Here is an 18680-nt window from a genome sequence, read left to right on the forward strand (position 1 = left end):
TTCTGATACTTATTGAGTGTGTTATGTATGAATGAGACAAGTATGTAACAGATTTAGAAAACATTTATTTTCACGAAAGAAAAAAAAAAAAGAAAGAAATCAGACCAAACAAGAATATCAAATTCCTCTTCACTACAAAAAATCCATAAGTGTTCTGCAAGTTACATTTCCTCATTTCTGTGAGGAACGCTCCTTGTACGGCGTTAGTCAGCATAATTTGGATTGGTCATAAAGAATGCACCACATGTTGTGATGGCGTTAACGTAATACTCAAGAGAACAAGTGGAAGAGTAAAAAGGAGTGATGTCAGAAAAAGCAAACTGACAAAAAGTCGGGAGTCCTTAGAAAGTTTCGAGGTGTTGCTCGTCTTTACGCGTGGCAGAGGTTTTGATTTTATAAGAAAGAGGGAATTGGGGTGTTAGCCAGTCTTTGCATGTGTCTGTCTCAACTTTTGGGTTGTCGCAGCAGACCACGGATCCTGCGGACCAGAGCCTGGATGAAGGTGTACCTGGAGCGGACTTGGCTGTACAAGCCTTCCACCTCCAACAGCTTCCTCTGCAGAGCCTCCCCGAAACCTGCGGCCATGTCGCTCTTCAGCTGCACGCACACACGAAGAGGAGACAAAAAAAAGAAGGATCAGGAATACTGTTTACATGAATCATATTTATTGTCAAAGCAATAAAGTGTGCAATATGCTCATGCAGCTAGTTGCCGGTTTACAGCCATTTCTTACCAGGTCTAGGTCTTGCTGACTGACTCGGGACAGACCGAGTCCACGACTTGCACTCGACTGCAAACCACCAAACGAGTCTGAAGAAAATAAATATATAAATATAAATAAACATGATTACAATCAAGCTGAATTCACTCAAATCCACAGCCAGGGAACAGATACAATAGTTGTGCAGGTTAACTGCTAGCTTTGTCAGGTCTCATTCATTTCTTTTCACTCAAATGTACATTTATCTCCAACATCATGTCTCACCGTCTGTGAGGCGTGATCTATATAAACTGGCTCCAGGCAACAGGGAGTCCTTGGGGTCAGTGGGGGTACAGTGCAACAGGTAGTACTCCAGGTGGCGCCACAACACAAATAAACAGGTCTCGATAACATCTGAGGAAGAGGCAGGTCAAGGTGTTTCACAGCAGCTCATTTCAGAGAACTCCATAAGACAAACTTGTGAGGGACAAGGTGCGAGTTGAGTTTTAATTCTGTTATGCTGAAAACGGGTTAAAATTAATATCATTTAGTCTAACACTGTTTGTCGTTTGACTACAACTGTGCTGAAGGATACAGGAGCACAGGGCCAGCAGCTTGGCTCTGTTGTTGATCAGCTGGACCAGTCGTCTCTTGGCCAGCAAGCTCCTCTGGACTGATGAGATTTTCTCCACCCCTCCTGGGCCTGACACCAGGCCTTGGCACAACTACAGAGAAGATGTCTGTGGTTAGAACTGAGGACAAAGCATATTGGAGCCAATAAGGTGCTTAAAATAAAGCATAGATTTTTTTTTCTTCGTCATTTAACTTGTAAAATCTGCAAATAAATAGAAACAGAAAGCGTATCTAAGGTAACAAATATCTCCAATTGAGTTTGTTCAGTGTGTACAGCAGTGTGGTGAGTGTGAGACTAAGTGAATTAGTGTGATGGTCGATCATTACCTCCTTGAGCTCCTCAGGAGGCAGCTGATCCAGGCTCTGCAGTTTGCCCAGGCTCTGTCTGTGACTCTGGTGGAACCGGAAGAAATCAGCAGCGCTGTTCTTCAGCAGGTATAGGACCAGGCCCAGACTGGGGGCCCGGGAGTAAGCCATCGACGGCAGGGTGGATAAGAGATCTAAAAAAAAAAAAAAAGAGCCACAGGGTTCAGTCTCATACATGTGGAAAGTGAATAAGTGCTGCTCGTAAAGCTAAAGGGCCTCATGAGATTCTGGTTTTCTAAATTGACATATCAGATTTCAGACACTGAAAAGGATTGAATTTACAAATGGGGGGAACTATTACCATAAAAAAGTAGACAATTTAGTTAGTTTATGTACATTGACAAGTTTGATTCCCTTTCCCTCTTCTTGGCTACAGGCAGAATATCACTGACCTGCGCGGCCTCCATCCCTGCCAGCTGGCTCACTGCCAGACGGGCTGAAGAGGCAGATGCTGAACTGGGCCTGGGTTGAGCTCTGCAGCAGCAACGTTTGGCAGTACTCCATGATGTTAGCACACACCTGGGGACAGAGGACAACACTGCTCAGGTCACCGACTTTGGAGAACTGATGAATAATCATGAATATGGAGATAAGACTCCACACACGTTTCAATGCCATCTTCCTACTGTTGTTTGTACTGCTGGAATACCTGAAAGGTATACTTGATGATTTCTTAATGCTTAAAGGGAAGTTACTGAGAATAAACTTCAAGGAAACCAAGCCGTCATCACCCCCCTCACCCATGTATCTCTTATTACTCCATTTAAAAGAACACGTTTCCTCAAACCTGTTGCATGGCCACCTCCATCTCCTCTCGTTGCTCTGCTGAGTCTCCGGGTGCAGCAATCTCAGCCTGCTTTAGCAACCTCTCCCGCTCACTCCCTGCCAGACGACCTAGCAGGGACAGACATAGACGCTAAAAAAAACAAAACAAAAGAACACATATTAGCAGGGATAGGAAAGCTGGCAGGAGAATGGATAAAAAAAAAAGTTGTGAGCAAGATCATCCAAAAGACAAAAAAAACTATATGTATATATTATATGTGATGAAAACAACACCAGCAATCTAACCTGGAATCTGTTGATGTGACCCTGGAACTCCATAAGAGCAGCACTGTTCACCTCCCCGCCCATCTCAAGGGCACCTAAGAAACAAAGCGGCACATAATCAACACCGCTGACTCATTTCAGACATGTGAATATGTGGTTTGCAGAGGGTAGATAGCAAAGTGAATAAAAAGAGTCACTTTCCGGTTGATGTGATTGGTTATTTTTATACCTGGCAGAGCTGTCTTACTAATGATGCCAGTAAGCAAAGAGAGCTCCTGCAGAGCTCCCTTACTGAGCTCCTGACAGCGCAACAGGGACTGAATGGTGTCTGCATGGACTATCAGCCACTGAAGGACCTACACACACACACACACACACACACACACACACACACACACACACACACAGAGACAGGGTTATACGATAGTTAGAATGTAAGTTTACAGTTAAAAAAACATACATAGAAAATGCAATGCAAATTCAAGTTGTCCAAGATATGCTAATGCCTACTATACACTACAAGACTTTGAAAATACTTTTAAAAGAATAAAGTTTGACACACTCTCACATCGAAAGACAATGTGTCATAAGTCACTGAGTTTTCAGTCACAGACTATAAGCTTTTGCAAAGACTGAGGATCTTGCAGGGTCACTATTTGCAAGACTACAACTAGATTCCTTTTGAGATTATTTCCCATCCTGCTCCTGGTGGAAATAAACCCTCCTGTTGTCTTCCCGTCGACCATGCAACTTTTGTCCTCCCGGGTCAATTTTGACTCGGGAGGACAAACGTCCACAGATGCTGTAAATTTTAATAAAACACCCCAAGTTCAATGAAAGTTGTGATCATTACTTTTACTTGCAAAGTGTGTGTGGTATGGAACCATCCATTTAGGCAATTAGATGAAAGAAATCCATCTTTCTGATATAAAAACATTTGAAAACGGGTCAAATTTGACCCGAGGACAACAAGAAGAAAAACTGTTGAACAATGGAGCAGAAACTAAAGCAGCTTTTGGTGCCCTTGTGTGTGCAGTGGTTTGTTCCGAAAAAACAGCCAAAAAGATAATGTACATTAGTTAATGCATTCGGTTGTAACTGAACAACTGTGAAGAGAAACAACAGACACTACACGCTGAATGTTCCTGTTATCAACTCATTTTCATTTAAAAACAAATTTAAATTTTGAAAAGTCATCCTATGATTGTATTTTTACAACATTAAAAAAGCTACGCAGTTAATACGCAGCTGCCCACAGAAACCATCTTCAACCATTAACTATCTGGAGCACTTTCAGCTGCAAGATGTTTGAGCATTTCTGTTTGGAAACCCTGTAAATTGCATGAAATACAGTAGAAGCAGCAGCAGCCTGAGTAATAATACAAAGGCAGAAAGTCACGTTTTTAACTTCTCCAACTGGCCTGTAAATACACTGCAGACACATCAACTGACAGGAAGAGGAGGTCATATTATACGGAGAAATATTACCTTTTCTGGATGCATAAATGTAAATGTGACTTATAAAAAAGGGAAGCTAAAGGACGAGAATGCTGAGCTTTCAAGTTTCATTAGGAGTCATTAATAACACCGTCAAGCACATCATGTTTAATTAGGAAAGTAGTTTAAAAACACACACACAAAGGGCAACCATTTACTGCATACTGCTGTTAGAAACTGAGTACAATTAACTGATAATTAGCCTGATCAGCCACCATCAGTAATCAATATAAACACATATCATTAGGCTGTAAAACATTAATCAAACCAATAACTAACAGCAGTCAATGTCAGAGAACCTTATCATACTTAAGCAGTTACCTGGTGACAAAATGTTAACAAATATACATATTTGCAGTTTGGAAAATATTACGCCAAACTCCCTTCAAGAAATATGACATATTAACAATAACGTGTCCTCAAAAACAATAACTCTAAAAACACAAGATAAAAGGCGTCATATGACGACAGTCGTCAATTCAGCATCAATATAATCCTTAAAAATAAACTGTATTTGCATACAAACTTTACATTTTGGATTTTGTCGCCTCAACTTGCCTCTATTGGTTAGGTGCACTATTTAAGTGGGAGAAGACAGTGGGAATGAGAAATGAACTGTTTCAAAAATTAAAGATTTTTCACTAAAATAAGTGCCGCTTGGTGAATTAACGCTGAAGTAAACACGGTCTCATGCCACTGTTAAATCACTGTCTATCATGTGTTTTTTAGGCTGCCACAGTAACTACTTGGTTTACTGCTTCCTGTTTGGTGCTGGAGAGAGCGCACCTGGTTGTTGACACTGTTCACATCATCGAACTTCACTATTTGCATCAGCCAAGACTAAAGACTTAAGATAATATTAAAAATGTTTGATTTTATCGGAACGTCAAGATGAGAAAAAGACTGACTTAAGACAGCTGCGAATGAGTTTTATGGCCACCCTACACCAAACAATCGAGATGACGGAAGCTCACCACAACTCTAGCAAGACTCTCATGATTTTATTCCAACAATGGAAATTTGTCTGCAACAGTGAAATCATTTAAGACGTCACTTGGTGTAAGGATAGCATAAGACCAAGTCCTGCTTCACCTGCATCATCAACCTCAGCAAGTGTAAACAAAGCCAGAAGAAGCCAAAACTGCACTTAATGGTGTAATGGACTCATTAATAACATACTGACTTTTATGATTTTCACAGCAGAATTAACAAAAAAATATCCAGAGAAGAACTGTGATACAGTATCTGTGCTTACCTGTGCTGCCCCCTGCTGGTGATTCATAGTGGTAGAGGTCAGGATCACCTGAAAGAGCCTCAGGGTTGGTAAAAGAATCTGCCTGTAGCGGTCCAGAGGGCTGGGGATGAAGCCAGATGGGTCCCTCATCACCCTGTAGACCACAAGGGTACAGGAATGAAGTGAAAATGGGTATTTGAAATTCTCCTTGAGGGACAAGATGCTGATCAACTTGTTCAAAATGTCCATACTTTTCTATCTGCTTCTAATTGTGTTGCTTTAGTGAGGATTTATCATCACAACATATAGTTCATTCTTTACACCAATCAATTGAGAAGTCAGGTCTGAGTGTAAGAAATGTACAGATGCTTTCTCCTTCCCTTTCCACACCCATACCTGTGTGCATCGCTGTCAGGCACCATGTCGAACACCTGACACTCTATCAGCTGTGCCACCAGGCCACAGCGCAGCAGCTCCACGGCTCCCTGGCCCGTCTTAGCCACACGAGTCAGCAGAGCCTGAAAACACACAGCAGAGCTTGTTCCTTCATAATCCTGTACTCACAGAGGCTTTAGATAGAGACTACTGGTCTTATGGGGATTTTGGAGTTAGTATTTTAAAGAGTCCTTAAAGTGAGCAGCAGTTCACGTCTTCTCACCATCTTGCTCTCATAGATGTAGAGTGGTTTGAGGAGGGGCGGCTGAGGTGTGAGCAGGCTCTGCAGGGCGGTGTCATCCTGTCTCAGGCTCTCCACTAATGACCGCAGGTAGCCACTGTTGCAGACGTACACCAGCCACTGATTCTGACGGTCTATGGACAGGATTCGGTCCAGCACTGCCAGGGCTAGCATCTGACGGACAGGGAGATGAGAAAATGATGTCAAAGTAGGCAAAGGGTGTAGAAAGACTCTTGCGAGGTGATCAATAAAATAGAGCAGTGTTTGTCTCAGCTATTTAGACTGAATTCTCTCATATGTATTAAGCCTCTCAACAGACCTTTGTATGTATTTTCCAGTGACAACATGTTAACTTCATGTTAGTGGGAGACTGTGCTAAGGACTGTGTGGTTTGGCTCTTACCCTGCTAATTTCATGGCCGTCGCAGGCATCCCTGCACACCACCTCCATGAGAGCCTTGCCGTAGCTCTCGATGATGGCGAGGTTCTCTCTCTGCAGCTTGGAGAAGCCATCTTCAGGAGCTGTGAGACGCTCCCACATTGCCTTCCCAGCTGGAGGGACGGAGAAAGAGAGAGAGAGAGATTTTCTCAGAATACAAAATCTGGACGGTGTCCCTTTGAAATAACACGAGGAGACTCATGTAAAATATGTCCTACAGCAGTCTGACAACTTATGAGAGAAAATACCACCAAATATAAATTACAACACAGTTGAAATCTAAATAAACTCTGCGTATTTCCCATACTTTGTCTATTAATGTTTCTGTGTGGTACCTGTCTGTAGAGTGTCTGGTTCGTCAGGTTTCTGGGCGATTTGAAGGTAGTACAGCAGGGAGCCATACAGGTGAGCACGCAGACGCTGGTATCCACCTCCTTTAGGTGCAAAGGACAATATTATAAATCACACCAATATTTATCCTAACTAATATGAACACAATAGAACCCCCAAAATTACAAAATCTCCCAGCAGGTTGATGTTTAGAAGCTCTAACTTCAGAGCAGAGTAATTCATGAAATTACACAAGATCAGAATCTCCCACATAAACACAAAATTTCTAGCAACCACTTTTAATCAAAACACGTCAACCCTGTTCAACAGTAATATGTTAAGACCTTCAATTGCAAACAGGTCTTGTATGAATGGCGATGACTCTGTGACCAGCGTGGCCTGAATGGTCAGACATGGATAAAACGTGTGTTCGTGTGAAAATATGACTTTCTGAGTGAAATGGGTTTGAAGTTATCACTAACCAGTACAAAGGATGAAGTCCAGCAGCTTGCGGAGGATCAGGTGTAGGGCGGAATTGGCGATTGAGGCAAAGCCGGAGGATGCTTCTAATCCCACCCCTTGCTGCTGCTCAGACAGCACTGATTGGCTGAGGTGGGCGGTCAGAGTGAAGACTGCTCCAGCAACAATGGGCATCAGTTCTCCTGCTGCATCCTCAGATAATACCTAGACAACACATGGTTACATTTACATTTAGTTGTTAAAGCAACCGATAGATTTTAGGTATTAGCAATGTCAACTCTTGCAGAAACTCACCAGCGATTTGTCATGTTTTGTAATGTAATGAATGCTGAATAAAAGCCATTACATCCTTAATGATGTTTCCTACTATGAGTATGGGGTAGTTTTTCATAAACAACTTCATCCAAAAAAAACAGTGAAAATGCAATAATTCCACCCTCCATGTGACAAACATCCACACTGACCTTATCGTGCAGGTCTAGCAGCAGGTCTCTGATGATGAGCTGTCTGTCATCAGCAGGTATGAGATCGGCAGGGCAGGCGGTCAGAAGCGTCTCCACCAGGCTCCTCCAGGACTGCAGCGCATGTCGCTTTGCACTCAGACTCCGACGGACGCGGTTACGTTCCACCACCTGCTGCAGGATCGAATTCACCTCCTAGGAGAATACACCCAGCATGAAAAGAGACTACAATTAAAAAAAAAAATAGTCCAATGCATGTTGGCTCCTCTTTGGTTATTTCTGGCCCACACATAAAAAAAAAAAACGTGTTGCTCAAGTTACAACACACAAAAAAAGTCCCGTTATTTTGATTTCACTCACCTCCATTAACAGGGGTCTCTGTCCAATGGCTGCCATTCCTTGCAGCGCATTCACCTCAGCAACCAGCACTCTATGAAGCAACTGTGAGGAAAATTAAAACGTAATATGACATCAGACTACGGATCAGTGGCAGATCAAACACTAAAAAAAAACATGAAACAATACAAATAGAGAATGAGGAGATCACATGTTCAACCTACAAACTCACCTTAACATTGCACACAGTGTGTCCTTGCTCGTTGACATGTTCGCAGTTGGAGATCACCTGCTCTATCTGAGTGCGCTCGAAGAAGTCGAGCTGCAGCAGCTCAGGCATATCCTGACTGAACTCGATGGCATCCAGCACACTCAGCAACTTCCTGCGCACTGATGGCATTAAACAAGGACTTGATGAGAGTCAAAACAAATGTGGTATAAATCTAAAGAAACAAGCTCCTTCATGACCAGGCTGTATTTAGCTTGTAATATTCAACTAAAATGTGTACAAAAGGATTAACAAACCTTTAGAAACTGTGTCAAAGTGGAGGAAACCACTGACTGATCTGGTCTCTTCCTCCATTCCTGATTCCCCATCAGCTAAGAAGAAAAATTACGAGATTGTTAGGTTAATGCATTGAGTAGCTTTGTTGTGCAATCGTGGTGATTGTGAGTTTGAGTGTGCATGTGAGGATGTTGGCAGACTTTGACAAATGACTTTTAAAGTTCTTTTAAACTACTATTAAGAGTAACATCTCATACAAATTTCTGTAAAACCAATACACGTGAAAAATAAAATGCCAACTGTCATTAAAAAAACATCAAATAATTTCAACAAAGGAAATATGACATACTCATCCACTGAAAAGAGTAACTATTAATGCCTTCTATCTGGAGAATCAAACTCCTCTTCCCTTAGAGGACAAACACCCGTGGTAACACATCCCATACCTGTATGCTGAGTGTGTGGCTGGTCATCCAGCAGAAGGCTGACGAGGCGTTGTGTATGTGAACGCTGGCGGTTCAGCGAGGTCACCCTCAGCTCGATTGCAGCCGTTTTCATGAGCCAAGACATCTGTGAGAGGGCAGCAATCTGGTTACCTGAGGGGAGCAGAAAGTAGAATCAAGGACATGAGAGGAAAAGATCATTTACTGTTATTGCATTTTCAACAATTTATACATTCACATTTCAACAGCGACATACATCCAGTCAACAAGGTCAAAAGTTTGTACACGCTTTTTCATTCCCTTGCATGAGAAAGTGTCCAAATTTTTAAATGGTACTGTAGCTTTGTAAAATTAAATCATTATTTATGCCATTTCCTGGCTTTGTGTTTTATATTTAGATTTCAAGGACACACATTTTCCATTCATTATTTCCTTAAGCCAGGAAACCAGTTATTTCTGCTCTTGTTATTCCATATTTTAGGACCAAAGGGATCAAGAGTGACCCTGTACTCACTGGGCAGGATGAAGGGTAAGTGCTGCAGGTGAGAGAACAGGAAGTCCTGGCTGGTCCTCAAATAGCGCATGGTGGGTCCAGATGTGTCTGAGCAGGCACACAGCTGGTAGATCACCTGAGAGCGAGATGAATCATCATATGGAGCACACACTAGTTCCAAATACATATTCATACAACAAGGCCTAAAATGCAAAAGTAAAGATGCTACTGAGACTGATCTACATGTCAAAGTGTTTCATATCTGGGCATTCAGAGTAGAGAATGAAGCAGACCTGGTAGCAGAGCTCAGCGAGATGTGGGGCCTGCTGTGTGAGTACAGGTCCTGATCGCTTCTCAGTGCCTCTCTGCAGCAGACTCAGGATGGCGTGCAGGCAGCTCCTTGGACATCCCAACACACCTGTAACACACAACAAACATCATGAAGTCAACTAAGTGATAACCCTATGGTCTCTCTGCTACCTGAAACCCCCCCAAAATGATGCTAAAATCACAACAGCTATCAGAATCAGCATGTGAGAGGCTGTGGTTGTGGTCTGACCTGGGTCCTGGAGGTTGGTTGAGGACACGGGCTTCTTGACTTCGTAGCCCAGGAGATACAGAGCCAGATTGGGCGTCTTCAGCTCCAAAGAGGTGATGAGAAGGTTTAAGATATGGATCTGGGTTTCGTGTCGTATTCTTGCCACCTTCTTTTGTGGGTCTGAGTCTGGAAATTTAAGAAGAAGGTGGATTCTAGTGTGATAGTTTTAATAACAATAAGACATCAATAAGTCTTGATGAGGAACGTGTCTCTCACCATCTCCTTTCTCTGTTCCTTCCTCTGCCTCTTCGTTGTCCAGACACTCCACAAAGCCTGCCATCAGCTTGTCACTTACAGTCTGAGGGACGGAGACAAAAAAGCTCTTAACTTCAAAAACATCAAAAGTAAAAATAAGTTTAATTCTAATTTTATCCGCATTGAAAGGTCTATATCAAAAGTGGAATGATAAGTAAAATATGCAAATAATAATAAATAAAACTACTGTACAATATATGTATTTTTTTTTTAACTGGTTATCATTTTGTAAAATATCCTGCAGGCTTCAGACTTGCTTGTACCTGGTCGTGTGTGAAATCTCCCACCAGTCTAATCTGAATGTTGGGGTAGTTGGCGATACGACGCAGGATCTTGGCACTCTGGAAGGCAGCCTCTGGGTTGGAGCTGCTGTGATACAGATACCTGCCAAGGGAAAACATAACTTAGTTACACTCATTCTGCCTTTTAAGGAGTATAATTACTTGATACATGACGTGCAATGCCTCCTGGTGAGATCTGACATATAAAACTTTACTAACTAGTAAAAAAAATGGAGACGGGAAATGCAAACAAGATCAGATTCAGCAAAAATCACAACCACAGGGTCAATATCACAGCTTGTAGCACCACCTGGATGCTCTTACCTGGCAATATTGACGATGTGATCAGCCCTGCGGGTTTGAGGACTGACCCCCTGTAGGAGCTGTTCTAGTGGTGAAACCAGCAGGGAGGCCTGGCTCTCTCTGAGGAGATCCATGAACACCACCTCCTTCTGCAGAGCCAAGTCCAGTAGGCACAGGCAGTGCATCACCGCCGACTCCAAGTGCTTCTTACCTGTAGGGGAGAAGTAATGTAGCATATCGTCAGAATAAACAACTACACCCACAAGCAATCTAGCCCTCTTTCTCTGACAGCAGCTGCGTATGTTCTCTCACCAGGGAAGGGCGCATAAGTGTCCAGCTGGCGCACACCCTCCTCCAGCAGGCTGAGGCAGAGCGCCAGCATGGGCGAGTCATTGAGCAGATGGAACATGATGCTGTGCCCGGGGGGCTTGTGGGCCTGGACCTGCTCTCCCTGCAGCTCCACCATCTCCTGGACAAAGTCTGACGGCTGCGGCTCATAGTCTCGAAGTAGCTTGTGGAACACTTCCAGGGCGGAGTCAGCTACCTCCCACTGAGAGAAAGGAAAAGAAAAGAACAGATATATGTGAAGGTCAAAAGAGCATGCATGCATATTGCAGTTCAGTTACATGTCGTCACCTCGTGAAGGCACCGGGAGAGCGCTACACTGCACTTTACCTTCTCAGCTGGGCGACGATACGCTCTCGTGGGGAAGGCGAGGAACACAGAGTCACGCAGGAAGTTCAGGTAGGGTTGAAAGCCTGGCACACGTAGCCCTGCACCCAAATTAACAGGCAGACTGCTCTCCACCAACGTGCTGATCAGATGACAGAAGCCTCGTGTCAGAGGGTACTCCTCACAGCTCGACTCGATCTCATTCAGCTCCACCTGAGAGCCCAGAAAACAAGTCAGAACGTTTGCCAGCCGAGGTTTCAGTGGATTATTATTGATGATGAGAACCATCACATAAAACAAAATAAATCATCTATGATGTGGCTCAGCATCAGAGACCCAATTACAAAGTGCTAATTTTACCACAACATAACATTTAAAAAGACATCAACTCACACACTTCTTGTCTGCATTATTTTCTATTACAACACATTTGAATCTTGATTTTTTCTTATATGTATTTTAATTTAGGACATCAGTCAAATGTTGTCTTTTTGCAAAACAAATTAAAAATGATCTTGGAAGCCCCACGTGGTCTAATTTTTTGCTGTTCCAACTAATGAACCTTCTTTTTTGCCTTTCTTTACGTTGAGAGTGCAAAACTGCCTTTCAGACTGAGTTGAGTGGTGAGAATCCAGCATCATATTCACCAAAGACAAAAAAAATACTCACCTCAATTCCAGCTGCCTGCCTCTGTCCTGGGGCTCGCACCGTCTGAAGGATCTGTGATAAAAGAACATGGAGTTACAAAACTTTAGAAAATCTGCCGCAAAAATATGTCTAACAGCACACGATGCAAAACTCTCACAACAGTGAGAATCAAATGTTTTAGACAAGGATGATAGTAGAATACTTGAGCCCTTTATTGACAGGAGTATACAACTTCAGACTAGATCCTCAGCATTTTAGAGAAGTCCGTTATTCATATGACAAATGCTAAAATGCAGTTGTATGTATTTATAAAGGCCAACCTGTGTGTACTCCAGTGACTGCCAGAGAGACGCAGCGATCTCTGGTGACTTCCCAAAGGCCGCCAGGCAGAGCAGAAGCTCAGCCTTCAGGACGGGCGGAACGCTGCACTGTAGCAACCCCAACATCACTACAACTGGGGTCCACTGGGGATGCTCGCACAATGCCAGTCGAGCATTTTCACTCTGGAAAACACACACACAGCACATCAACAGTTAGATTAAGAATTTCCTAAAACAGTCTCAGCCACCTGAATATAAATAACTTTTCCTAGAAGTGTGGAAAACATCAACATCAAAGTAATATGAACACAAAAACACATATCTTTGTGACATACCCATGTAATGATGGCAGTGAGTAACTGCAAAAATGATGTGAGTCCTTCCAGCTCTCGTTGGGTGATGCCTCTAAGTGGTGGGTGGCGGTATTGTGCTGCATCTGGATTTGGAAGGTCTCTTCGCAAGTTCTCATGGTAGAGCATAAGGGAGTGAAAAAAGTGTTCCCAGGACACTGGGCTGCCTGATACTCCCTGGATGTTGTCACCTGCATAAATGTGCACCAAGTTAGTTGGTATTTATTTGGATAAACATTTAACTAAAGCAATAGGCTTTTTCAATCTGATGTTCATATCACCTAAATTTGAAATTAAATTGACACATTGACCATGAAACTACAGTCTTAGGATTTGATATGCAGTCTGTGCATCAGTCCTTTCATAGTAACTATTGAATAAAACCACAAAAATAGTAGAAACTATAATAGAAGAAATGCTCATCCAAGATTATCACAAATCTAATCAATTACTCCCAGCTGCACATTCAAACGTTCATTGGTTTCAGATATCAGTCTGCAAAAATGTACATTTTTCTTCAATTCCAGAAAAAGTTATGGCAACGCTCTGATCTTACTGTGTGTGGCTCCGTTGGTTTTAAGCAGGCTGAAGCAGTAGTGGGCACACTGAGGACCATTGGCGAGACCTTTTAGCATACGGAGATAGGAGATATAGAGGGTGGAGGGCAGAAGGTCTCCCATCTGACGCACAAATTTGGACAAAACCACCTGCAACCAAAGCACAGGAAAGAAAAAAAAAATCAACATTAAGTAACATTTTGATACCTTTTACAACTAATTTCTGTGTCAGCACAGTCAGACTTTTGCTGGGACAAGGAGAACACTGCTCCTACCTGTTTATGTGGAGGCCTTTGCAGTGCCATTCCCAGATAGGATCCCTGCAGGGAGGTATGTTGGAGTGACTCTGTGGGACACCAGAACTCCAGACCCAGCTCCAACCCAAATGGGTCCTTACTGTAAAACTCTCCGATCTGAAAAAAAAAACCAAAAAGGTACCAACATTGTGACTAACAACTTAAACTTAAGTTTTTACTCCTCAAAATTTTTGAGAAATATTTTTTTTTCTGTTCTTAAATGTCTACTAACTGCACTTGCACATCCCCACATGCCTTTTTCAGAGAAGTAGTGAGAGTAAGAAATAGCAGCTTATTCTATTCCTGCACTTAGTACATCCAATCTCTATATCACTTTGAAGGTAACATCCTCAGTTCACTAATTATGTATGCAAAAAGGTGATGTTAGATATGTGTGTGTAAAGAAGACTGACAAGGGTCATGAGGTGCTCTAAATCCTTGCGCAATGGCGTTTGAATCTCACTGTCCATCTGTACGGACATGTGCACCAGACGGGCGTCCTCATCCGCACGGTTACGTAGATGCTTCACCTATATAAAAAAAAAAAAAAAAAAAAAAAAAAAGCACATACATGTAAATTAAATATTTAAGTAGGAAGCAAATTCTGACAAGGGGGCGTTACAACATTATAGCCATACAAATACATCCTTTACTTTGGTAAAAACATTGTAAAGGCCATCACTCACCTTCATTGGCATTAATGCAAGGAAGTCGGTGATGAGTGAATGAAGGCGGCGGATGAAAAACTCTTCCTGGGCAAAACTCTCACATCCCAGAATGCCTTCCTTCATAAATAAGAATACGTCTCCCAGTAGAGCCTGGTCAGCCAGATTCTCGTCGCCCTCAGTGAAATCATGCAGGGCTGCACAGCACACACATGCAAACATGCTATATTTAAATGGCTAATATTTTCACATTTCTTCAAAAAAGGTTTTCTTCAAATGGTTAGATGACATATTCAACGCACATCCAAGAAATAGGAGCCTTACCTGAGCCCTGTGGTAGTTGGGAAAGGACCCTGAGTGACAGAGCCCAGGCCAGTCGACACACAGCCTGCAGACCCGGAAGCTTCCACTGTTTGCCATCCATCAGACGACTGTGCACTGCAGACACATACTGCTTCTCTGTCAGCAGGGGCAGCGCCTGCAGCAGATCTAGAGAAATACAACACACAAGTTCTTAGTTTTTAGTGGATTTAAGTGACTTCAATAAAAGTTCAACTTGAAGACATAACAGGTGTTTTCACCTTCTCTATCTTCAGTCCCCTGCTCTATGAAGCTGACATCCAAGCAGTAGAGCAGTGCCATGACCAGAGCCATGTTCACACTGTCCAATGAGCCATCGGCTTGAGCTGTCACCGTCTCCAGGTGGTCAATGAGAGCGAGAGTGTCATCTTCAGTCAAAGGTGATTGGCAGGTCCATGAAAACAGGCTGTCTGCCAGGGCCTGTCGGCATTCTTTGATGAGGTCAGAAACCTGAGGAAGAATGGAAGTTAAATATAGATTAGTCAGTTAATCGATTAGTTGCCAACTATTGAATTAATCGCAAACTCATTTGATAATCGATTTGGTGTCATTTTTTAAGAAAACAATGTCTAAATTCTCTGATTCCAGCTTCGCAAAATGTGAATATTTTCTAGTTTATTTAGTTTTCCATGATAGTAAACTGAATATCTTTGGGTTGTGGACTGTTAGATGAGACAAAAGAAGACATTTGAGGAAGCCCCTTTCTGCTTTGGGTAACGGTGATCGAGATTTTTCACTATTTTCTGACATTTTATACACCAAACAATCGATTTAAAATCAAGAAAAAAATCGACAGATTAATCAATAATGAAAATAATCATTAGTTGCAGCCCTAGTTAAATGTTGTCAATATTCCTCTCTTTATGTTCCTCCACCTCATGATGTTTCTAATTCAGTTACAACCACAAAGCTACTGGCTTTGCAGTAGTCCAGTATGATTGATAATGAATATAATGGGAAGATGATTATGTTTGTGTTAAACTAATGCAAAAAATTGGCTCGCACCTCCTTCCTGTGCTTTTCATTGCCCAGGCCCCGCTCCTTCTGCAGCCGTTCAAACTCACGAGTCACATTAATCTCTGACACCAAGGTTAGGATGCGTTTGGTCAGACCCTGGCTCATCAGTTCATCTGTAAAACGTGTTGTCAAAGCCACCAGCTCTCCACTAAGTGAGAAAACAAATAACAGTACAGGTAAGCAGAAATTATATGTGAGTAAAATAAAAAAGGAAAATAACATACTTTTGGTGTAGAGCTTTTAAGCTTTCCGTCTTTGTAAATACTAAAAGCAGCACGAGGAGACAGCATTGTTACCTCAGATCCAGGGTGAAGGTCTTGCCATGGCGTGACTGGATTAGCGTACGCAGAGAGTTGGCCACACAAAGCCTCCCATCCCAGTAGAGGAGCACAGCCACTAGTCCTCGTGTCAGACCTGGAAAATGGGGCTGCTGGTGTTCACCTGGAGAAAGACGAGGATATTCAGAGAGTCAGTTGTGAGAAATTATCAGCCATCTGTACTTCTCAAAGTCATGCAAGGCTTCGCCTCCTAATCAAAAACAAAATAGCAATTATATACAAATGAGTGCTGTATCTATTAAACAAAATACATCACCACATTTTCTGCAATATTTTCTTTCACTACCAGACTTGTATGTTATGTCTTTTTCTTATGTCCACTTTACCTGCCAACAGAAGCTCCAAAGCTGCCAGCTCTCCAATATCAAACAGATCACTGAGGATGAAGGCCTCTGAGAGAAGCTGCTCTGGGAGGAGACGTGATCCCTGCTGACCTTGGATGGCGATGCCTTCTGTGCTGGCTTTACGCACCTTCTCTCTCTGCTCTGCACTCTTAGGCTAAAAATTATGATAAGATCAGATGTTCTTGACTTTAAACTCTCAGACACAGTGTATGCCAAAACATTAGTCCCATCTGCTCCAAGGTTGTTGCAGGCTACACAGGAAGAATGGGAATTTAACTTTCAAATATGTGCAACATCTCACCGGGTTCTTAAAGAGTGACAGAAAGTGCGGTTTGTGTTTCTTCAGCTGCAGGTCGAGGAGGTGGACGCTCTCTGGTTGCCTCCTCAACACAGCCCCGTCCACTGTCTCCCACAGCTCCTTCAGCGGCCCCCACAGACTGGCTCCTACATGAATACATAAGCTCTCAAAGGTCTCATCTCATCACACATGCACACGACTGATCTCTAGCACTCCTCTTGTGCTACTTTCTTAAAACCATACTTGGCATTGTCATCTCTTACCTTGTGCATCATGTGTATCCCATATACAGTATGGTGCATAACATAGCTGTAAAGTTCTATTTGCTGAATCCTGCCCTCATAAGTGGACTCAATTCTGGCAATAAATGTAAGCTAATAATCATTGATCAATCATTGTGAAGATAGTTGTGTTGTGTGTAATTACATTGAGAGCCACCAAATTCCTGGTATGTGTAAACATACTTGGCCAATAAAGATGATTCTGGTCAATAATCCTGTTCTATAATCCAAAGTAGTTGTCTCTGACAGGACTGATTTTGGGAAATTACTTTTTCATATCGTTGACATTGTGAACCTATTTCATTACCAGTACATATGTGGTCCTCATGTATAAATCATGTGGCCATGAGATTGTCAGCAATGGACAAGTACCAATTAACTTGTCTTAATAATAAATTACATAATTGTAAGTATTTCTTTACCTTTTATGTTTGTTATTATAGTTTTAGGTTTGTTATTCAGTTACACTTAATAATTACTGTCTAGCCAACGTTACCATTAAGCAGCAACAATAAGGTCTGTACAAATAAATCTGTGCAGCAAGTAAACAACTGACACTGACAGGTGTTCAGCAGGCTCAGCTGGTGGCTAATTTAACACTGACTTTAATAATTTTTACAAGAACCTGTCAGTTCAAGTTGGGCAGTTGGGCGTGACACAACAAAACAAACATGCCACACATGCAAAATATTTCTTCTAACAAGTCAGTTCGTTTCAGTTTTGTTTCCAAATAAAGTAAACTCGTCTGCCGACCCATTTAACGAATGTTGGAGAGTTTCAGAAAAGTCACGTTTCCCCGTATAGCATGATTTTAACGTGAAAACAAGTTAGGTGTAAACGTGTTTGTCTACTAACTTAAGTTTAAACCAACTAACCTAACCTGGCGTTAAACTGCAGGCTAGGCTACGTTAGCCTAGCAGCCTTGAGTGATCTCTCACCATGTGGTCTAAACATTGGACACACGACTAAAGTGACACTTAAAAACGAACATGTATATTATGTATGTATGTAAAACAGCACTCAATAGCTGTGGCTGGAAATGAACGCAATTAAGTTACTTAATGAAAGAAATATAGTTCATACCCGAATTTACCGCCATCTGCGCCGCCATGATACACTCTGAAAATCGGACAGAAGCGTCTGGTGTTGTGCCGGTCTGAAATTTAAAACTATCACGTTTTCATAAGCATAGCTTGGTCACATTTGCTGAACAAAAAATCTCCACTTCTAATTTGATGTGTATACTGAGTAAACAAGTAAACTACATCTTTTTAAACACTGCTGCAATTCTGTATAATCTCTTCAGGCAAGGTCCTCGGACCCCTCGGATGGGAATTGTAGTCCTCCAGTAGAGTAGTCTAAAAGTCATTTATGTGGACTTCTTGTATATTTAATTTTTATTTGCTATCGTACAAATTCCCTTCTCTTTAAAATATTATTTTCTATGAAGCTTCG

The 18680-nt window shown here is 42.2% G+C and overlaps 1 protein-coding gene across 1 annotated transcript; it reads right to left on the bottom strand.

Moving 5' to 3' along the window:
- Positions 1 to 45: 45 nt before the first annotated feature.
- Positions 46 to 18513, bottom strand: nup205 (nucleoporin 205). Its single transcript, XM_042411093.1, has 42 exons — positions 18309 to 18513; positions 16948 to 17090; positions 16629 to 16800; positions 16261 to 16405; positions 15953 to 16112; positions 15169 to 15397; positions 14912 to 15076; positions 14609 to 14784; positions 14336 to 14452; positions 13902 to 14039; positions 13626 to 13776; positions 13055 to 13260; positions 12720 to 12902; positions 12421 to 12471; positions 11755 to 11964; positions 11392 to 11629; positions 11101 to 11290; positions 10759 to 10879; positions 10457 to 10538; positions 10202 to 10366; positions 9936 to 10060; positions 9664 to 9778; positions 9153 to 9302; positions 8727 to 8801; positions 8434 to 8591; positions 8226 to 8306; positions 7869 to 8060; positions 7407 to 7608; positions 6930 to 7028; positions 6559 to 6707; positions 6139 to 6330; positions 5877 to 5998; positions 5502 to 5634; positions 2979 to 3105; positions 2771 to 2844; positions 2487 to 2615; positions 2092 to 2218; positions 1661 to 1833; positions 1296 to 1425; positions 986 to 1114; positions 734 to 810; positions 46 to 597 (listed from the first exon to the last, which is right to left on the bottom strand). Exons 1-42 carry the CDS (start codon positions 18334 to 18336, stop codon positions 445 to 447), a joined length of 5982 nt encoding a protein of 1993 aa, XP_042267027.1. The 5' UTR covers positions 18337 to 18513; the 3' UTR covers positions 46 to 444.
- Positions 18514 to 18680: the final 167 nt, after the last annotated feature.

Source organism: Thunnus maccoyii, chromosome 5, assembly GCF_910596095.1.
Source record: "Thunnus maccoyii chromosome 5, fThuMac1.1, whole genome shotgun sequence".
Classification (NCBI taxonomy): Eukaryota; Metazoa; Chordata; class Actinopteri; order Scombriformes; family Scombridae; genus Thunnus; species Thunnus maccoyii.